Source organism: Chrysemys picta, chromosome 1, assembly GCF_011386835.1.
Source record: "Chrysemys picta bellii isolate R12L10 chromosome 1, ASM1138683v2, whole genome shotgun sequence".
Taxonomy (NCBI): domain Eukaryota; kingdom Metazoa; phylum Chordata; order Testudines; family Emydidae; genus Chrysemys; species Chrysemys picta.
The window spans coordinates 117,393,482-117,416,297 of record NC_088791.1 but is presented as its reverse complement, the minus strand read 5'-3'; the positions used below and the strand labels follow the sequence as shown (position 1 = coordinate 117,416,297).

The 22,816-nt window shown below is 44.3% G+C and overlaps 2 protein-coding genes across 34 annotated transcripts in view; both read right to left on the bottom strand.

Moving 5' to 3' along the window:
• LOC135972119 (pleckstrin homology domain-containing family A member 5-like) overlaps positions 1–22,816 on the bottom strand; it is a 171,803-nt gene that overhangs the window by 12,998 nt on the left and 135,989 nt on the right. For 4 of the 6 annotated variants that reach the window (XM_065567907.1, XM_065567917.1, XM_065567910.1 and 1 more), the window contains 3 exons: positions 11,890–11,962; positions 4,956–5,056; positions 3,228–3,343 (listed from right to left, as the gene is read on the bottom strand). The gene's annotated coding sequence lies outside the window, so the exon portion shown is untranslated. Of the gene's footprint in view, positions 1–3,227; positions 3,344–4,955; positions 5,057–11,889; positions 11,963–16,457; positions 16,575–22,816 lie in introns of all 6 variants that reach the window. The other 2 variants (XM_065567915.1, XM_065567927.1) reach the window with 1 other exon arrangement.
• Positions 1–22,816, bottom strand: part of LOC101951029 (pleckstrin homology domain-containing family A member 5) — a 158,279-nt gene that overhangs the window by 95,959 nt on the left and 39,504 nt on the right. For 27 of the 28 annotated variants that reach the window (XR_010592753.1, XM_065567891.1, XM_065567887.1 and 24 more), the window contains 3 exons: positions 11,890–11,962; positions 4,956–5,056; positions 3,228–3,343 (listed from right to left, as the gene is read on the bottom strand). Coding sequence is in view for 27 of the 28 variants with exons in the window: in XM_065567891.1 (XP_065423963.1) it covers positions 3,228–3,343; positions 4,956–5,056; positions 11,890–11,962 (290 nt within the window). In the remaining variant the exon portion in view is untranslated. Of the gene's footprint in view, positions 1–3,227; positions 3,388–3,717; positions 3,853–4,955; positions 5,057–11,889; positions 11,963–22,816 lie in introns of those variants that run through there. The other variant, XM_042849025.2, reaches the window with a different exon arrangement.

Sequence of the window (22,816 nt, the reverse complement as noted above, 5' to 3'; positions counted from 1 at the left end):
TGTCCAGCCTGAGTAGCCTGGCCCATCGACTGATGATTCCGAAGGGAGGCTGGGCTGGCATACGATCGACCGCTATCCCAGGACTGGGACGAGTGGCGGCATCAGGAGTGGTGCTGAACGTGTGACCACGATCGCGGTGTGGAAGAGCAGTAGTACTGCCAGTAGCGGCTGTTCCATGACCGGCTCTGACGTGCGGATCCGTGACAGCGAGGTGCCAGTGATCGATGCCTGGGACTGCGGGAGCGGTGTCGCGGTGGGGACCTTGAGCGAGATGAGGAATGGGAACAGTGATGATGTCCATACCGCAAGGGGCTACAGTACCTTCTCTGAGACAACGTCCTCCGGTGCCATCTGTCCCGGTCTTGGCAGCGCACGCTCTCCTCGCAAGCTCTACGTTCCCTTGAGGCAGAGTGGTGCCTGGAACCCCTGCCGGTTGGTACCCAGCCAGACAACCTGGTGGGGGTCGATGGGGACCGGCGGGGACTGCGCACGGGGCTGTCACTGAGCAGGGAATGGCATCAGGAACCTTCCTTTGACCGTAAGCGGTACCGTCCAGGCGGTGACTGTGGGGGTCCGAGCAGTGGCTTACCTCTGGACCGGGGAGCCGACAACGGCAGTGATACTGGTAAAGACATAACGTCTCGAGCCACCTGCAGTGCCTCCAGTGTGGAGGGCACCCAAATGTGGCCACTGGTGTCTGGGGAGGTTGGCTTGGAGTGGGCCGGGCTACTCGGCTCAACTTGAGTTGGAAGCCACAAAGCCGATGGGAACTGAGAGCTGCCCAATGCGGGTCTAGTCTCTCTCCCAGTCTTGCTCCGGTGCCTTGGCGGGGAAGACATCTTCTTCACCTTTTTAGAGTGTCTCGTGGACGGGGAGTGGTGCCGACTGGTGGAGGGCACCTCTGGGTTGCTGCGCACTGATGCCACGGTGCTCAGTGCCAACTTGGAGCAGTGTCGGGGTCAGGGCCAACTACATCAAAATGGCTCGGAGCTGAATGTCCCGCTCCTTCTTGGTCTGAGGTTTGGAGGATCTGCAAATCTTGCAGTGGTCGCTGAGATGGGTTTCCCCACACAGCATAAACAGTCCATGCACGGATCACTCACAGGCATAGGCCGTTTGCAAGTGTTGCATGACAAAGCCCGGGGCACAGGGCATGCCCCGACCCAAACGCACTTAACTAAGTCTAATTAAAACTTTTTTTTTTTTTAAATAAACTATAGGCACTACCCCAACTATGAATTAACAGAGGCCAAGAGGGAAACCTACAGCAGAGCTGGAGCAGAGCAGTTCCGAAGCACCTTCACTGGTGGCAAGAAGGAACTGAGGGTGGCGGAAGTGCGCAGTGCCCCTTATACCGCGCCACAGCAGCGCCACCCCAGGGGCGCTCCCCTAAAGGTACTGCTAAGGGGGAAAACTTCCAGCACCGGTGCACATGGCATGCACGCACACCTATTGTGGAATACACATGACCAATCACTTGAAAAAGGAGCTCAAATTTCTGAGATAGGTTATCATGAATGGGGCAGGAGGTGGACTATGAAACAACGACTCTCAGATGTAGCCTGTGCTAGGAAAACCTTTAAGAACCCCTGTAAGTGCTACAGAGGAGCAAGACTCCTGACTACTATATGCAGGCAGGTGGGGGGAGAGAGAGAGAGAGAGAGAGAGAGAGTGTGTGATTTTATAGGCAAGGCATTTAACTTCTGGGATTCAGTTTACCCAGATATACAATGGGTAGGTATCCTACCATACTCTATCTCACAGAAACGCACTGGGAGGCTTAATAATCTGTAATTTGTTTTTAGACCCCTAGACGAAAAGAGCTAGGCACACATAGATTAATGAAAAAATTACTCTATTTTAATAATCTGTCTTCAAGATGATGGAAAAAACCACAAGCCCATATTAACTAATGTGCTCTTCAGGGATTTTAGCTGGGATTAAAGCTAAAAATTCTGATTTTTTTCTGTTTAACTTAGATTTAATATTAAATGTAAGTATATTCTGAGTTTTTGTTAGTCAGACTATCATCCCTCTAAGGCTAGGTCTACACTACCCGCCTGAATCGGCGGGTAGAAATCGACCTCTCGGGGATCGATTGATCGCGTCCCGTTGGGACGCGACAATCGATCCCCGAATAGACGCTCTTACTCCACCAGCGGAGGTGGGAGTAAGCGCCGTCGACAGAAAGCCGCAGAAGTCGATTTTGCCGCCGTCCTCACAGCGGGGTAAGTCGGCTGCGATACGTCGAATTCAGCTACGCTATTCACGTAGCTGAATTTGCGTATCTTAAATCGACTCCCCCCTGTAGTGTAGATGTACCCTAAGTCTCTGAACACTAGGCAGAAGTAAAAGGGTCAGTGAGAACACTTGTAATGGAGAAACTCTCAAAATACTACAGGTTAGATGCATATAGCTACAAAACACTGTTAGCATTGAGCCTAAAGCAGCACTGGTCCGAGCATTCCTTATGAACTTTCTATTTTTAATCAGCATACTGTCTGAAGCAAGGACATTAGAATCGTGAAGCAGGAATGAGTTTATCACATACAGTGTGTAGTGTGCAAATGTTTTTCTTGAGCTTTACAAATTGTGAGGTGGGCTTGATTTCATACCTTTTTGCCCTTTTTTCTTCATTGTGTCCACGTTCATAGGAATTTACTTTCCTTTTGAAATGTACCACCATTACTACCAGTGGTTCAGATCAAATCATAGTAGCAACAATGGGCGCACAAATGTGAAAAAGCTGCTAGCTGCCATTAGTATTTTAACTACCATGTCATTCTGAGGAAGGTTAGAGGCTTTAAATTCTCAACAAACATGGGTATGTCTACACTGCAATTAAAAACCTGTGGCTGACACATTCCAACTGACTCAGGCTAGCAGGGACCAGGCTAAGGGGCTGTTTAATTGTGGTGTAGATGTTCAGGCTCGTGGTGAAGCCTGGGATCTAGGATCCTGTGAGGTGGCAGGGTCCCAGAGCTTGGGCTGCAGTGCAAGTCCAAATGTCTACACCACAACTAAATAGCCCCTGAGCCTGAGTCAGCTAGCATGGGCCAGCTACGGGTATCTAATTGCAGTGAAGACATACCCCATAAGTGCTCTCATCATTGCTATCACTGGTGGGGCTGAAGCACAGCTGAATTACCTTACATTTTAAGTAAACAAACTCAAACCCACGATTGGAAATTAACTCCTTGTTCTACTGGTTTGCCAAACTGCATTACCTTTTCACGGGTTCTGTCTGTACAAGTGCTGCATCTATCATGGCTTTCATCCATAGCTCCATTTCCTTCCCTGTATCTGTGCAGAAATAATAGGTCCTCATGTTTGGATGAGCTGCCTGATTGGAAATGACAAGGTCATTGTAATAAAAAGACAAGATTTCTGTAAAAGAAAAAAAAAAGGCAAATAATGTTATTGTTTTCTTACTCCATTGTTGTTAGGTTTATGAAAACACTACAAATAATTTATAGAAAACATTTTGCACAATATCATTCACTGTTATGCTTTTTTTCAGTGCAATTAGATTAATAAAAGAATTAGCTTGAAAGTTTAATTGTTGCTTCTCTGTGAATGTACCCTGCTGAAATGATTTATATTTTTCTGCCATCAAAAATCCTATACCGATGTTCATAAAACATTAACTTAATATAAATATTAAATTACACATTTTCTGCAGCCTGAACAATTCAGTAAGTTTTAATTTGTACTCACCATTGTAACTTTCAGTGGTGTACAGCTCAACAGTCATTAAGGACAGCCAAAAAGGAACTCAAAGCCAAGAAATGAAATTCCATGTTAGGAGAGAATATGCAAGTGATTACTTTACTCATGATTAAAGAATATGCCAACTAAAATAAATATTTAAACACAAAATAGTTTGTCTAATACTGAGATGTAAGCGCTAAACTCAATTTTTTTTCTTTTATCCATTCACATCATAGTAAATGCCTTATGTGTTTTTTCCCAAAATTAAAAAGAGAGACAGCATGATGTGCACTAATTAGCAATCCCAGTTTCACAAACATAATGTGCACAATAGAGGAAAATACATCTTAGGGCTTATATATGCGGCCCCGCATTTCAGACTAAGGGGGTTAAAAAGGCAGCACATACTAGTGTGCTGAAATGCAACTCCCCCATGTGAATGCTGCGGATGTGAAGTAAAAGGTATTTAAGGCCATGTCTACGCTACCACTTATGTCAGCAAAACTTATGTCACTCAGGGGTGGGAAAAAAACCCACCCTTAAGCAACATAAGTTTCGCTGGCATTAAGTGGTAGTATGCACAGCGCTATGTTGGTGGGAGAGCTTCTCCCACTGACATAATTACTGCCGCTTGTTGGGGATGGTTTAATTATGTCAATGGGAAAGCTCTCTCCTGTCAACACAGAGCAGCTACTCGAGAGATCTTACAGTAGTGCAGCTGCATCAGTACAGCTGTGCTGCTGTAAGGTCTCTAGTGTAGACATAGCCTTAGTTGGCATTAACTTAATCCTCTTTAATCAGGACTAAGTTAACGCCAACAAGGGCCCTTTTAGTTCATGCCCACACTGTCCACACAGGGGAATTACAGTGCAGCACGCTAGTGCATGCTGTGATTCACACTCCTGTAGTTGAAACTGCAGGGCCATGTAGATATAGACTAGCCCCGTATGGAGACTGCAATTCCAAGCCACCAAGGTGTGCTTATTAAGAGATGTGAATTAAAAATAAAGGAGCTGCAAAATGATGAAATACGTCTGGTTAGCTCCTTCATCAAGTTTAGCAATTATCTGTCTATATCTACAACAAATTCATTTGCATATTAGACTAAATTGTTTGGATCATCTGCATATAGTATTATGCATAATCAATCTCAGAGGCAGTTTGTTTATCCTATCTTGCATAAAGACACAGTGAAAAGTGTTCTGCACTCTATATTTGTTTAAACTGAAAATGAATGCCCTCACCTTAAAAGCATATTTGCGATTAATATGATCCTCAGAAGAAAGCATCGATATCTGAAAACTAGGTAGAAGTATGCTCCCCAATATTCCCTCTTCTTTTTCATCTAAAATATAATATTTGATTAGAACAATACTTTTATGCACAGAGTACATACATTTACACTCCCTTTCCCCTGGATATGTTTTTCATTTATTGAAAATCTGAGAATTTGACTGTATTCAGTGTTTGAGGATGGATTTCAGTAGATGGCCAGCCTCCAGAGAGAACACCAGGAGTATTTTACTTTGATACTAGATTGATTGTTTAACACAAGCTTTTCATGGCACAGGACAGTGGTAAGAAGTTACTGAGGGGAGAGAAAGAGATAGAATGTGGCCTTGGAACCAAACAGTTCATCGGGCATTGGGGCCAGCCTGGGAACTGGGTTAGGTAGGGGTCTGGGAGTGGGTGATACTAAGGGGTTGGCAGACAGTCCCACTGACAATTCTTCCACCTCCTCATTGTGCCCCACATTCATGTCCTCACTCAGCCTCTCTGGGATATAATGCCACAGGAGTGAGTGCCCCAGCAGCCTTGCTAAAGTTAGATAGTCAGACTAAGGCTCCTGTCTGGATAGCCACAGGAGGTTCATTTTAAAATGTTTCCTGTGAAAACCATAAATATTTTACTAATCAAATATTATGGAAAATTCAATTGTCCTCTAAAGACTTGCATCAGATACTAAATTCATTCACTGAAGTGGAAAATAGGATTTTTAATCCTGCTTTAACTGAATCTCTCAACATAAGCTTAACTAAGGAGTCACTAATAACGCCCCCCCAGTAGAGACACATTGTGACTACTGGAGAAACACGAAAGCCAAAGAATCTGCAACTCACAAATTACTGGGTGAATGTTGTATTTCACAGACAGTGCATGTCTAGCCTTAATATACCTTAAGATACGCTTCCACAGATGACACAATTTGTTCATAAAGTGTACTGGATACCTGCCTCTAATGACAGCTATGAAGCACAATGATAGCATTTTTCCAAACTGAGCACGCAGCCTACAAAGAAAACTATAATAGAAGAGCTATGCCATTAATGTACAAATATAAATCTTTTCACAATAGGCAAGGTTAACTTCTTCATATTACTACTTTGGGGATAAAGATTTTAATATAATGAGAGTATTTCACTGTACCAGGGATCAGCAACCTTTGGCATGTGGCTCGCCAGGGTAAGCACTCTGGCGGGCCAGGACGGTTTGTTTACCTGCCGCGTCGGCAGTTCAGCCGATCGTGGCTCCCACTGGCTGCAGTTCACCGCTCCAGGCCAATGGGGGCCAGCACATCCCTTGTCCCGCGCCGCTTCCCGCAGCCCCCATTTGGCCTGGAGCAGCGAACCGCGGCCAGTGGGAGCCGCGATCGGCCGAACCTGCCGACATGGCAGGTAAACAAACCAGCATGCACAGCAGGAGTCATCGTCCTATAGCTGGGCCAGCCAGTGAGAGGTTATGCATGCTCATGCCAGAGCAACTCAGCTAAGGGACGCTGGAAGGAGTGTGTGCTTGTCACTTTTAAAAGTGGGAGGGCTATATCTGCCCACTTTTTTCATGTCTTAAGGGCAAGCGAGGGCAGGGCGCCTCAGGGAGAAGAGGCAGCGCGAGGGCGGGGTCAATCCAGGTGCCAGTGGATTCCCCATTTCTAGGGAGCTTCTGATGGTGGTGCTCCAAAGGTACTTGGCCAGCGTGCCTCCAAAGGGAGGTGATCTGCGCCGCAGCCAGCATGTCTTGCCCCTTGCATGGCCAGCCATTATGGGGGAGGCTAAATCTCCCCAAGCCTCTTATACATGCCGCCTATGAGTAATCTCAGTGATGCCAATGAGACTTACTCATGTGCATAGATCTTTTGCAGATCAAGGCCTAAAGTGCACAATAAGTGTAAAATGCTTCCCAATCAGAATAATTGTCTTTTGCACCACTTTGCACACATGTAAATGACTGGAAAAGGTGTGGAAGTAGTACACCTGAAGATGAGCTCTGTGTAGTTCAAAAGCTTGTCGCTTTCACCAGAAGAAGTTGGTCCAATAAAATATACTACCTTATGCTCCTCATCTTTGAGAAAGTGTAAGGCAAAAGACAGTGACAAAAGAACCACTTGCATCCCACTGTTTATTCATTACAACTTGCTAATACATGAGAGAGCAGAAAGATTTCAAAATAGTTTTTAAAAATGTTGGCCTCTGAGCCAATTTGCACATCCTTTCCAATTACTGACTGAAGTCGGGCATATTGAATTACAAGATTGAATGTTTTAAATCCCATATGACAACAGTTTATGCTCCTTAATATATTTACACTCCTTCTCTAGCATTTTAACTGATTTGAAGACCTACAATATAGACACTACAAATCATACATTTTGCCATATCCTGAACTATTTAAAGTTTCTACAGAATTTTAGATTTATACTACAAAAGCACCGAGTAGTGCAAATCTGACATTTTAGCTATATGTCATGGGAGCCAGCCCCTAGCTGCCCCATAGCAAGGAGAAGATGAAGCTGGAGTCATGGAAGGCTATAGGTGGTTTGGGGGCTGGCTCCCACTCACTGCCCTGACAGTGTACCATGTCTGGGTGCCCCAGAGAGGGCAGGGGAGGTCCGGGAGCAAGGGCCATATAGCAGAGCGAGTATTAAGCAGTTTTCCTGCAGGGACACAGCGTGACAAAGCTCCGGACTCAGCATGGCCCGGGCAGGGATGTGACCTGCAACATCCTGGCAGCCAGGAGCTGCTTCACGCACGTCAGCTTTGCTCCCTGCTCTGGGTAAACTCTGCGTAGCAGCAAGGAGTAAACAGAGCAGGAAGTGGGAGCAGGCTCAGCCAGACAGTAATGGCACTTCTGGCTGCCACGCTTGCTGCCTGAAGCGCTACTCCTCTGCTGCTAGGAACTCTGGGAAACATCTGGAGGACTTCTGGGACCTGAGTCAAGCAGAAAAGCAGTAAGGCTCAGACCCTTCAGCCCTGCAGGTTTTAGAAGCCTAGGTTAGCCCAACTGGTGTGTGGATGCGAAGGGGGTTAGGCTTGAGCTCAGGCTCAAGCCCAGGCTTGAACTGCAGTGTAGACATACACAGTGTCTTGGAGCTAGCCTCCCAGTCGGGGGCGGGGAGGGAACAGACTTCGGCTAGTGGGGCTGGCATTAGCGCTCTAAAAACAGCTGTGTAGACAGTTCTTTGAAGTTGTGGCTTGGCCTGGAGCTTGGCTCTGAAACCTACAGAGGTGGTGAAGCTACAGAGTCTGAGCTGCAACTTCAAAGAGCTGTCTACACAGCTATTTTTAGAACACTAGCACAAGTCCCGCTACCCCAAGTCTGTCAACCCGGGCTGGAAGGCTTGATCCCGCGTTCTCCAAAGTGCTATGTATCATTTTTTCTTCTCTAGTCCAGAATATGAAAAAAAATCTTGAAAAGGCAACATGGCATTTTCTCCTCCAAATAAACTAGTGTGTTCTGAAAACACACTATGCTTATAGTTTCCAAATTTTTAAAAATCTGTTTCCCATCATCTGAGCTGTTATCTAGGTTACTCTGCCCACTACATCCATCTTCATTCAAATCGGAGAGAATCTTCTTATGCTGTTCTATACGATTTTTTGTTGTTGCAAGCAATATCTTTTCTATGTGAAAGCAGTCAGTCTTATTCCCCAGTGAAAACAGATAAACATAATACTCTAAGCATTTAAAAATTACAATGAAATCAGTTTTCTTTCTACCCTTAAATCAAGACTTCACATTGGATTTTAACATGGTAAAATTTTGGACTAAACCTTATCAAACTTTTAAAACTGGTGTTACAGTCAGATAGACAACCAGAAATATTGTTTGCAATTGAAGAGCAAGTGCACATTTTCCCCTTTTCATCTAAATCCCTGAACGAGATAGCATTAACCTAGCATAAACAACTTCAAAAGGATAGGGTTTAGAATTTGTCTGCTTGTTTTGTTTTAATAACCATTTCTAGTAACTGTAAACCATTGTTGAAACACTTTTTGATTTAAATATGTCTCAGTAATGAAACGATAGCTAAAATAGCTGTCTGAAACTTCAGCTTCTTACTTTATACAGATTAGACAACTGCTTTTATTTCCGTGTCTCTTATCTAGCCTACGATTAACACCTTAATCAAGCATAGAACAAATGGGAAATTGGACACAGACCTCTGAACACATAGTTTTATTTATGTTTAATAGCTGAATGGACAGCTACATATGCTTCAGAGCTCAAACTATGACTTTAAAGTACCATCTACACAGCTATTCTTAAGAGTGCTAGTGTGAGCCCTGATCCATTGATCTGGGCTGGGAGGCTTGCTGCTGCAGGCTGGGTAGACATACCCTTAGACTTTTAGGTTTCCAAAACAAAATAAGCTCTCCGTTGCATTAGGGAGAAAAACAAATCAGAGATTCAACCAACCTAGAATATTAAACAAATGAAACTTCCAAGGGCAGTGCAGACATACCCTTAAAGGACTTCCGAAAAGTAGGCAAACGTTACCAGGAAAAACACAAAATATGCATTGGCCATTTAACTAAATAAAATAACTGAAGCTCAACCAATGTCTCCATGTCTAAATTACAGTCCTACTGAGTAGACTAATTTTGACTCAGCAGTGGTTTATCCAACAACATGTAATCTCAAGTGCTGACTGCAAGCATGATGACTGCATTCCAATAATTCAGAATTTGAACTAACCAGAATTACAAGGAAAGCTTTTCTGCTTTGAGACTTAGTTTACCTTGATTAGCATAGAAATGTGCTGCACATTTTTCAAACAAGTACAATCATTTTCACTGTTTACTAGGCTAACGGCATTTTGGGCTGTATAAGTAGGAGCACTGCCAGCAGATCGAGGGACATGATCATTCCCCTCTATTTGGCATTGGTGAGGCCTCATCTGGGTACTGTGTCCAGTTTTGGGCCCCACACTACAAGAAGGATGTGGAAAAATTGGAAAGAGTCCAGTGGAGGGCAACAAAAATGATTAGGGGGCTGGAGCACATGATTTATGAGGAGAGGCTGAGGGAACTGGGATTATTTAGTCTGCAGAAAAGAAGAAAGAGTGGGAGATTTGACAGCTGCTTTCAACTACCTGAAAGGGGGTTCCAAAGAGGATGGATCTAGACTGTTCTCAGTGGTAGCTCATGACAGAACAAGGAGTAATGGTCTCAGGTTGCAGTGGGGGAGGTTTAGGTTGGATATTAGGAAAAACTTTTTCACTAGGAGGGTGGTGATGCACTGCAATTGGTTACCTAGGGAGGTGGTGGAATCTCCTTCCTTAGAGGTTTTTAATGTCAGGCTTGACAAAGCCCCGGCTGGGATGATTTAGTTGGGGATTGGTCCTGCTTTGAGCAGGAGGTTGGACTAGATGACCTCCTGAGGTCCCTTCCAACCCTGATATTCTATGATTCTTCAAAATAAACTCAAAATGCCATACACCTCTGCCAAAGTCCAAAACTACTGATTAGCTTTGAATATCTAAATTATGGCTTGCACCTTCTCTCTCATGAGAGATCATGAATTATATGTCATGGTATTTTTGTTTCATCACCCACTGCTCCCAGTTTCAGCAACAGCATCAAAAGTGGAGATTGGGAACACCACATATGACATTTCTATCATTTCAGACACCTGATGAGTATCCAAGAGAGCTGGGTAGATCGGAGAAATGTCTTTTTCCCCGCCCCTCTCCATCATCACAAACATCACTGTTTTTGCCCTCCCTGTCTGTCTCTAGGAGTCAACTTCCCCATAATCAGTTTATCATTTTTGCAGCTGAAGTCAAATTTACCTTGGCATATCTACTCACTAACATAATAAATTTTAAAAAAACTGCCAGCAAGGTGATGAAATATTAGAGGCGTCAATTATTTACACAATATTTTGCTCTGCCTGGCAAAGAAGGCTTTGAGACAAACAAATAAGAAAGGAAGAATGCCCCCAGTACATATTAAAGGGTGGGGCCCTTTGTTTTAACAGAGAAGAGGAATTACCCTTTTAATTGCAAGTGTGGCTGGGCTGGTAGGAAAGTGGTCATCGCCCCTTTAAGACCCCCTCCCCCAAAGGTTTTCCTACTCCATATAGGAAGCAAGGAAAGGCAGACGAAGTCAGCATGGTGACTTGCCCTCACTCCCCCCCCCCCCCCAGTTGGGGGGGGGGGGGGGTATTTATACTGAGAGCTGTGCCAGAAAAGCCCCCTTTTATCTGGACCAGGCAACCTTGTGGTGGATGTCCAGTGCAGGTACTCCACAGAGAATGGATATGTTGATCTCATAAAATGGATTGGTAAAGAATTTTAAAAAGAGCAGAGAAAGGGGATCTGGGGTTCCTACAACTGGTATGGTGGGTGGGTGGTGGTGGGGTCAACCCCCTTCGTTATAGCCTTCCCCTGCACAACCCTCATATGAGGGGGGGTGGCTGGGTCCCAACAGTGGATTGGCTGGGACCAACATGGGTAAGGGGACAGTCCCCGAGTATATGGCAAGGGTTATGGAATTACTTGCCCTGTACTAGTCTATCTGCCACATACTCCCAGATATTTAACAATAAAGCTACAGCCTAATTAAACCACATCCAGTGCCTCCTGTCCTCCTTCTGGCATAGCCAGACAAACACACAATCTCAGCAGTTGGTTCTGACCTGGGAGGTGCAGCTAGTTCTACTAGTGTGCTGATTTTACATGTCAAGTTAACCAACAGCTCTTTGCACCCTTTCACCAATTAGAAGACAGGATTAGCTTTATTTTAAAGGCTCAATTGTAGTGGGCAGGGGACAGAAGGGTGGGGGAAGAACAGTTTATGTCAACAATTCTTAAAAACTTTTCTTTTTTTAAAAAAAAGACAGTAAGATTTTCCTGTTTCCAAAGTAAAACAAAAACAAACCTTTCTAAAGAAAACTTACCTCTGTAATAGAAGAGGCACAGATCAGAAAGCACAAACCATCGTTTCTTCCACAGCTTCATACCAGTACTATCCTACATTAAATCAAAATGTTCAAGTAAGCATTTGTCAGACTAACAATTAATGCCTCATACTGAAAAACAGATCCCCTGGTTTGCAGTGATTTTATGCCATCCATTGATTTTCTTGTTTAAGAGCATGTTTTATGCACATTTGATTTCTTAACACAGCCCTCACTTTAAATACCAAGCTGATTAGCAGAAAGCACACAGCTGATCTGATTTAAGATTAAATGAAATACAAGTCCATTATTTTAGGAACCTAGAGACAACAATGGGAAGAAGGAAATAAACATTATGCTTTTTTAGAGGAACTGTGTGAGCCAATATTTAAAAAGCTATCCTTATCCTTTGTTGTCTTTCATATCAAGTGTGTGCCAAACTCCCTGCTCCACCAGTATTCATACACCTAAAGCAAATTTCTCTCCAACATAAAAAAAATTATTTCTAAACCAATTTTATTTGCTTTTATGTATGTAACCAATTTGCAATACATTTCTCAGAATGAAGGACTGCCACCACTACTGCAATGTAAGTAAGATTAAGCTTTGCAATGTGCACATCCTGGTAAAATAAGATTTAATAAATATGTTAATCTACTCCAAAAAGAAAGGTATGTGTGAATTTTAAAAGTCTTCTTGTACTGAATGGGGTTTAAAGTGATATTCAAGGATGGCACTATAGTAAAACCCTAAGCTTTATATACACTCAAATAAGGAGAGAGTATGTTATAAAAAAATTAAGAGTCATCAAATTTTGGGGCTTCTCTTTTCAAGCTTTGCTCCCTAGGTAAAAAACAAATATTACCCAGAGTGTAAAACCTACTTTTTCTGAATAATTTTATCTATACTTAGCAAACCCTCTGCCACTGAAAGTTTTCATAATTAGAATATCTGGCACTTTATGGAAACTTGCATCAGAGGATCTCAAAACGCTTTACAAAACATTAATGAATTTAGTCTCAACAATGTCTCCGGTTTTCCTATTTCACAGATCAGGAAACAAGAACATAAAGGTCAAATGACTTGCCCTACCAAGGTCATACACTACCTCAGCAGTGGAACTGGGACTAGAAAGCAGGGAACTTGACTCCCAGGACTGTGCTTTAGCCACAAGAGCATTAATTTTAAAGACTTGAAATGCTTCTAAAAGCTTTTTTTGAATCTAAAGCATTCTTTTAACCTGTGAAAGACTATTTAAGAGGTTGTTTAATTGAACCATCCAACACAACAGACATTCTCTTACTCAAGGACCTCAACTGATATCTACAGGGATCAAGAAGATTCCCCAAATCACGCCCATAACTGCACCACTACTCAAATATTATGGATTTTATTTTTTGCTTTCCTTTGAATCATGAGGCCAAGATGCAGAAGAGTTGAGTTGATGGTTCCGGTATGGCAAATCCTCCAGTAAAGTAAATACATTTGTATATGGTGTATGTGCAAGCTATTTGTTTTCTTTTTGTTGAGTGTCATTACACAGCAATTGGACAGTGTTTTCATTAAATGAGAAAATTAAGAATTGGTTCTAGACTCAGATTTGGTAGAAAGAATATAGAACGGGGTGGGCAAACTACGGCCCGCAGGCCGCATCCACCCCATGAGCAGTTTTAAGCTGGCCCATGCACCAGCGACTCCGCCCCGCTTAGGCACTCCGGCTAAGGCGCTGGGTCGGAGCTGCACCAGGGGCTTGGCCCCGCTCCGGCCAGGGCACTGGGTCGGGTCCACACCAGCGGCTCCGTCCCCCTCTGGCATTCTGGCCGGGGCCACACCACGCGGCTCGCTCCGGCCGGGGCACTGTGTCAGGGGCTGCATCAGTGGCTTGGCCCCGCTCCGGCCAAGGCGCTGGGTCGGGGCCGCACCATACGGCTCCCGGAAGCGGCATGGCCCCGCTCCAGCTCCTACATGCTCCAATGGGACTGCAGGGGCGGTGCCTATGGATGCAGCAGCGAGCAGAACCGCCTGGCTGCGCCTCCACGTAGGAGGCGGAGAAGGGACATGCCACTGCTTCTGGGAGCTGCTTGAGGTAAGCGCCCCTCGGAGCCTGCATCCCCCTGAGCCTCTACCCACGTCCCAATCCCCTGCTCCAGCCCTGATCCCCCTCCCACTCTCCAAACCCCTCGATCCCAGCCCAGAGCACCCTCCGACATCCCAAACTCCTCATCCCCAGCCCCATCCCAGAGCTTGCACCCCAACCCCAATTTTGTGAGCATTCATGGCCTGCCACAAAATTTCTATTCTGCGATGTGGCCCTTGGGCCAAAAAGTTTGCCCAACCCTGATACAGAATGATGTTGTGTGTAATGACCTTACACATCCTGAGACCAAATTACTGTTCTCTACAATTAAATATAGTGGGAATATTATTACTAGATAACTTATTAGAGAAAGAAAGCTGTATGTACTTTAACTGTAGCTCTCTGAAGGACATATCATATCCAGATAACGCTCTTACATCAGCTGACTTGTGTCACTGTCATTGTAAATACTTACACAGCACAGTAAGTTACAGCATTCCCTTCCTATCTGAAACCACCATTCAAATTTTAAGAGAATAATTGAGTCTGTACGCCCGCTCCAGCCGAGTTTACCTGAAAATCTATCTGCTGTAGTCTTTTCATTAGTGAAACAAGATAGGAATTACATTCTAAAAGGGGTTTGAATATTAGTATATAGCAATAAGAATACAACCTTTACAAAAATAGCATAGTTCTCTACCTTAATTTACTCCTTCTCCCATAGTAAGTCTTTCGTTCTTGAATATTTCAGCACTACCATGATATACTAACCGGACAAGATATTATATATCCCTTAAGAAATGAGTAATATGTAAGAGGAACTTCTCCCCTCCCCCTGAGCATTCCAATAAAGAAAGTATCAAGTTGTTTTAGCAACAGAAGTATATCTTCCTATAAAGACACAGCTCAGGATAAAAAGGGAGAGGTTACACACCAGTACAATAACTTGAGTCCTTCAAAATGTTCTGCCTCTGTGGATGCTTCACTGTAAGATATATGCATGTTCGTGTACTCTCAACTGGAGATTGTGAAAGGCCACAATCTCAGAGGTGTGCCTTGTGCTCCCACGTAAGGTCATATAGGGAGAGGAGGACCCACCACCAATCCAATTCCTTCTTAACCACGAAGCCTGGAAGACTCCACAGCAGAAGAAAAGGTGAACAGGAGGTGGGGCATCCATAGGGGACAAAAGATCTCAAGTTACTGTACAGGTAAGTAACTGGTTCTTCAAATATATATATCTATGGATGCTTCACTGTAGCAGATTCCCAATCAGTCTCTCATCACTGGGCCCTAGTGGAGTCAGCTGTCACTCTGTGAGGGGGATGTACCCCAGCAGCTTCTCAGAAGGTCAAGATACAACCCAAAACCACTTCAGTAGTTGAGTGGAAACTAGCTGTCCCTTCATCCTTTTGGCAAAGGATACAGAGTCTGGGAGAAGCCTGAAGTCTTAGTTCTGCCAAGGTAGAAAGCCAAGGCACTTCTGACATCTAATGTATGGAGACTAATTTCCTCCCTCGGGGTATGGAACTTAGGATATAATAAATGGATCTCTTGGTTGATGTGAGATTCCAATGATACTTTATGGATGAATTGAAGATGGAGGCATAGCATGACCCTGTCATAGTAGGAAGTAGCTTACTATTGTTCTGACATGAGTGCCCCAAGTTCTCCTAGCCATCACCTCAGCCAGAAGGATATCAGAAATGAAGCCTCAAGGGAGACGTGAGAAGGACCAGGTAGCCTTCGGCTCAAATGGGGAGCTGCTCAAGACACTGAGGACCAGATTAAGGTTCCATGGAGAAGCGTGGTTTCGGACAAGAGGGAATAACTTGTATAAATCCTTAGGGAATCTGGTGGTGGTTCGATAGGCAAAGAGTGAAACCCCTTCTATAGGTAAGTGGAAGGCCATAAAGGTGGCCAGGTGTACTCTAACTCAGCTCACTGAAAGACCTCATGTCTAAGTCCAATAGGCCATGTAGAATCCCTAGAGTGGAGCTTCTGATCCCTAGAGCGGAGAGGATTGCAGAGTGGTGAAAACACCAGGAATGGAAGCATTTCCATTTTGGCAGTAAGTCTTACGTGTAGCAGGTTTCTTGATAGACAGAAGGACTGACTGAACATTGGCTGAGCTGTGAACTCTGTGCCCGAGAACCATCTAGGAGCCAAGTTGTCAGGTCCAGAGACTAGGAGGTTGGGATAGGTCAGGGTACCTGAGCTTTATGACAGGAGATCTTTCCTGAGGGTAAGGCGGAGAGGCACTGCCAGAAAACAAAGTACCACACTTGCCTCAGCCACAATGGTAGCCCTCACCCTCTCTTATCTCAATCTGAAGCAAAGTCTTGATGATTAGAGGAACGGGCAGGTAAGCATAGAGCAGGAAGTGGTGTCAAGATTCTAGTGAGGAATCTTCCAAGGAATTGTGGCCATATACTCTTCTGGAGCAGAAGAGATGACATTTTACATTGCTTGAAACTGTGAAGAAGTCTACCTTGACGAGGCCTCAGATCTGGCAGATGCTGTGGAAAATGGAGCCACCGAGCTTCCCATGCGTGGTCCCGATGGCCATCCCTGTTCTGAAGGCCTGGCTGGTAAATCATGGAGATTTCTGTGTGATGTAAAAAGTATCAGTCCCACAGCCTTAGCAATTCTGTGCTTAAGGACTGGGATCTTGTTCCCACTTGTCAGTTTTTGTACTATACAGCTACAAACTACACTGTTGTCTCACATTACCCTTAGAGTGTGCCCCTCGGTATCACAGAGGAAGTGCTAACACACAGACTGCCCTTAGTTCCAGGATGTTAATGTGAAGCAATGTCTCTTGTGAGGACCATTGTCTTGTGCTGTGGCACCTCAGATGCGCTCCCCGCCAAATCAGGAAAGAAGTGTCCATAATGAGCTGTTTCTGAAGTGGTGGATGTGAAAATGGAGTTCCCATAAAGATCTTTAGTGGGACTTTCCACCACCCGAAAGAGTCTACTACTTACATAGGCATGGTGATTTGTTTGGAAAGACTGTCTGTTTAGGGTGTACCTAGTCCTTAGCCATGCCTGAAGACAACTGAAGTGCAATCTTGCATGCCGTGTAATGAACAAGGAGACCAAAATGTAGCCCAGCAGTTGCAGGCAGATTTTTGCAGTTATTGGGGACTATGCTGTAAAGGTCAGTCTGGACATAGTGAAGTATCTGTCATTGGGAAGGTAAGCCCAAGTGGTTAGGGAGTTTGGCATAGACCCGATTAAGTCTATTGCTGGAATGGTATTAAACTTTTTTTATATTAACACAGAGGCCCAGAGACTGATATAGGGTTATAGATGGTTGCTAATTGAGCCTCTTGGGAAGAGTGGCCTCTGAGGCGCCAGTTGTACAAATATGGAAAGGTGTAACCTATTTATCATTGTGGCCCACAATGTGTTACAAGGGCTTTAGGTTGAGAACCATAGCACCCCCACCACCAACCCCTCCACAGTCCCCTATGCCCAGCACCTCCTGCCCAGAGACCCCTCCACGGAATGGGGCCACGAGCGGCACCCTGGGCACGGGGCTGGACCCTGCCGTGTGGGACCATGCAGCCTAAAACCTGGGGGTGCTGCAGCACCCATACACCCCTAGCTCCCAGAACCCCGACACCCCTCACTGCCCAGAGTGCCTCCACAGCCCAGTGGGGGGTGGGAGAGCAGGGCAGAGATAGCTCAGTGGTTTGAGCATTGGCCTGCTAAACCCAGGGTTGTGAGTTCAATCCTTGAGGAGGCCACTTAGGGATGTGGGGCAAAATCAGTACTTGGTCCTGCTAGTGAAGACAGGGGGCTGGACTCGATGACCTTTCAAGGTCCCTTCCAGTTCTAGGAGATAGGATATCTCCATTAAAAAAAAACCCGCCCAGAGACCCACTCTCCTGTACCCTGTGGCACTCACCAGCCCCGTGCTGCCAGGAGCACTCCAGCAGGCTGCCAGATGCTGTCTCCCCCTCAGCCAGCCCTGCCCCCTTGCAGACCAGAGCAGCAAATTTTTAATTTTTTTTTAGCACACAACTAGGCTACAGCTGTGTGCTAATTGGGTCGCATGTGGGCCACAGGTTGAGAACCGCTGATCTAGCCTCTCTCTTTGCAAGATCTGCCTTTAAACTCATGTGGACATGAGTTTTTCTGAGACACTCAAAATAGCTTGCCTGTAACTGTGGAAGAAAGACCTGGGGCAGGTCTGGCCGGGCTTGAACCCAAGGGTCTTAGGCATAAAACGGAGAAGTGCCATATACCACAATAGGGACGGCAAGAAGTTGGGGGTCAGGGGCTCAGGAACCCTCTGAGCACAAGTTGTGCTACCACTAAGAAGAAAATAACTAGGCAAAATGCAAACTAACTACATAAACAAAAACAACAAAGAAAGAAAGAAAAGGCAGGAAGTAGATGAAAGCAGCAGATACCGCAATTATTCTGTCTCAAGCCACAGGAACTGAGAAGGAACTGGAGTGGCAGTGGGCCCACGCCTCTTTATATGTCCTGGCCTGAGAGCACGAGGCACTGCTCTCACAGGTGCGGCCCTATGGACGCTGCTTTTTGCAACCTCCAGTTGAGAGGGCGCAAGTGAGCACACATCCTGTGGTGGAAATATACTCAAAGGAGTGAATATTATGGAGAGGAATGTGAGGGAAGGAAAATCATGCATTATGGTGTTTGATGAATTTCACTACCATGAGGGGTAAATACATAACAAGATGGTTCAAAGAACAGTGCATCCAGATGTAGTCAGTCTATGTGGTAATCTCTCATTTCAGAAATTGAATCTACTTCCCTCATATTCCTCTCCATAATACTCACTCCTTTTCAGTATATAAGGATGTGCGCTCACTTGTGCCCTCTCAACCGGAGGTTGCAAAAATCAGCGTCCGTAGGGCCGCACCTGTGAGATCAGTGCCTCGTGCTCTCAGGCCAGGATATATAAGGAGGCGCGGACTCACTGCCTTCCCCCTTCTGTGCTCCCTTGGTCATATTTTCAGGGTAGACCTGAGGGTCGGCCTAAGGGGTGATCCTCCACCAAACAAAAGGAAACATTCTCAAACAAAAACCCAGGGAGATGCCCAAGCGAGGGGGGCAGCGAAAGGTAAGGTGTCATCCAGCTGGTTGCCCTGGGGAGTCAGTCCTTCCCCTAGCAGGCACTCAGGTTTGGCTGTTTCCCCTATGGCAGTGTTCCCCAATCTTGTTTAGGGAAAGCACCTGGTGTGCCAGGCCGGTTTGTTTACCTGCCGCGTCCGCAGGTCCGGCCAATCGCGGCTCTCACTGGCCGCGGTTCACCACTCCAGGCCGATGGGAGCTGCTGGAAGCGGCGCGGGCCGAGGGACGTACTGGCCACCGCTTAAACAAACCGGCCTGGCCCACCAGGTGCTTTCCCTAAACAAGGGTCTTCCCAAGTTTGGGAAACACTGCCTTATGGGAAGGAGCACAGCCTCTCACCCTGGAACAGCCTATTTTCCTGCTGCCACTAGCCTGGCAGCAGCTTGTCTCTCGCTCCTCTTTTGCTCTCCCGAAAGGAGTGTTTTTTAAAGGCTTCAGGCAGCCCTTAATTGGATTCAGGTGTCCTTAATTGATCTGAGGTAACCCCATCTCAGCTTGTAGGAAAAAGGGCCTTCAACATTCTAGGGCTAATATATTGGCCTTCCAGGACCCTCTTGCAGCCATCCAGCCTGACTTTGTCACAAATTATAGGCATGCCAATGTGCACAGAAGGCCTCAAGGCTTTCTTTATGAAAATCAAACCCTACCTTTGCACACAATATGTATGTTTGCATCCCTATATACATCCCTCCTTTTCAAACAGAGCTTCCAGTATCTTGATAGATTAACAGAAACTAGAGTTAGAAAATACCTATTAGGTCATCTAGTTTATCATCCTGCTGATATAGATTTGCTCCTTACATAACATTTTTTAATAATCACTGTTTGCATTTGTGTCTCTCAAGTTATTAGGTGTCCACTTCCTGGAGTGCGAACCCACGATGACTTGTGGCCCAAATGCGAAGACCTTTGATGACAGTGACACCTCTGAAGGAAACATTTGCAATTTAGCAGCACATAGCCCAAAATGTGAAGTTACAGAGCATCAAAGGAAGACGTCTGCCATCCAAAAAAGTCATCACTATACTGATGATTCTGATTACAAGCTATCTTAAGCAGCGCTGCTTAGCACTCATTTTTCTTAGGGAGGAGCGGATTCTAAAAGAATACTTCTTAAAAAATGTAACTATCTTGACAGCCAAGAGCAAACAATCACAGCAACAGACACTGGCAAAGACATTCAGACCTCTAAAATAACTTTACTAGTATTAAGATACATTCAGTGTCTTGAATTTAAAATTGTCTAAATCTTCAGACAATGATCAAAAATGTTTGTGTAAAACAATCTAATGATAGAAATGTTATTGATCAAGAGTTTTTTGCCTCAGGTCCACACACTCATGAGAAGTCCTTCTATATCACAGCACAAAACTGTCCATTATCCAGAATAGGACAAAGAGTTGTCTGATGAATGAAAAGCAATGAACTTTTGTTATACAAAGGGATATTATATGTAGATCTAAAAAAAGGACAATTTTAAATATTGCTTGTAAAATGATGGTACTAAACAAGATCCACAGGCTTTGCATCGTGCTAATGTAACCCATATGCTTTATACTGCAGTATATAACTTCGTTCCTCCACATAAGTGGGAGAGAAACAGTGGGGAGGAGACATGGATCTTAGCTGGATACTCTCTCTCAGCACATGTGCAGACAGCAGGGCAGGGCAACTCAGTTAAAGACCCAGAAACTTCCAGAATAAGGTGGTAGTTACCAGACATGTTTAGTAGATGTTCTGGGCTGTATATAAAGTTTTCATTGTGGACAACCCATCTGGCAGGTTACACCCTAGTCACGTTCTGAGAGCTGTGCCAAACAGAGAGCAAAAGAGAGTAGGGATTTTAATAAAGGAGTTAAGAACAACCCTGTGGACTCAACAGCTGATCGATGCAGAACCAAGAATTGTGTCTGCTGTGAGGCCTAGGTCCCAATACCTCTATCTTTGGATACAAGTGAGAACAACTTCAGCTTTACTGGCTAAGGAAGCCCTCCATTAGGATAACATTTGGTCCACCACAATATGTTTTATGGACCTAGAGGGACAGGTGGGAGAAGTATGTGTCACCTCTAGCAGCTACAGAGCCTGTAGAACATATACTTAGCTATCAGCTAAGTGCTTTAAACTGGGATTCTGTTTCAGAAAGAGAATGAGGCACTACTTAGTGAGGTGACGGTTTGTGAATTCTTGCCTGATTTAGCTGTGCTTATAGGGAGAAGACTGTGCTCTAGAGCGATCAAGGAAATGGATATTTTATATGTGATCCCAATCCCTGTAACACTTTGGATACAGACTTCTGTTTCACCAGCAACTGAGAGGACCAGTCAGCTATTAACACAACAGCTGGAATGATGCTAGCTGTGGAGATCCCCAGACTGTTTGTTTGTGTAGTGGGTTCTGAAGTGTTTGACAGGACTGAGATGCTGACATTTCTCAAGCTCTGAAGATTCAGATTTCAAGGCCAAAAAGGACCATTGTGATAATCTCATCCGATATCCTGTGTAACAAAGGCCATAGAACTTCCTAAAATAATTCCTAGAGAACATCTTTTAGAAAAAAAAATCCAATCTTGATTTAAAATTTATCAGAATCCCCCATGGGTAAATTATTCCAATGGTTAATTACTCATTGTTAAAAAAATTGCATCTTACAGGTAACAAGCACTACATACTATGGTTACACTATAAAGATGAGAGAGAAAATCAGAGAGGAATATGTTTTGATGTGTGCAATGAAGTCAGAAAATGTTATATTTAAACCTTATATTTGAATGTTTGTAACAAACAAAAGGGGAAATCTATGTAAGGAACACTAACAGATTTATTGTCTAACAACATTTGTTTAGAAGTTATTCATAGTATTTACAATATTTTATACTATTTACAGTGTGTTGTGTCCATTAAATGTTTTACTAACACAACATATGGTGTACTCTTCGAAATTGACTGGGAACTATTAACATCCACTTGTCAGGGTTTTACATACAATAGCCCCAAGGTTTAACTCTGTGTATTGATTTTTGAGAAGTCATGAAAAGACAGAACTGTCGTCTTGCCTGGAGCTAAGCTGAGGTGCAAGAAGAAGGGCTTGAGCTCTACTGCCCCCCGTTACACTAGTTAGAGAAATACATCATTTATGTCAGTGGGTTAAAGTGCAGCAGAAAAAGATGTTTTTCCCCTGCCATCCTTCCTAATTCAAACTGGAATTTGAAAATCCAAATGGCTTTTTTTCCTTCTTGCCCACCACTAACCGTAAGAATTCTGCTGGCCAAATTATGCTGCTGCTACCTGTACAAAATTGTTGTATTTATGGATTTAAATTAGGATAACTAACCATCTCATTTATTAGAATTCATTAAACAATTTGGTTCATGGTGCAAATAAGAAGTATTTTCTTACAAATAATTTTTATTTTGTAGTATAGAACGTATCCGTTGGTTTGAACATTTTGTATAGGAGTTGCGCTATTCATTCCACCACGTTTTTTTTCAGTCCAATATTTTTTTATTCAAACTAATATGTTAACTGGACATAAATTAAGAAGTGAAATTACAACAGAAATTCAAAAGCAGCTTCTTTTCAAGCCATAAAGTAACCAAAGAGGAAGCCCACATAACCCAACCTCATGGTCTTTTAACTGGCAATGGCTGGATAAAACCATGGGCCAGGAGAAGAATCTAAATATGGGGGAGGAAACCCACTGCCACCCCCAAGTGAATATCAGCCAGTGCTTAATGTAG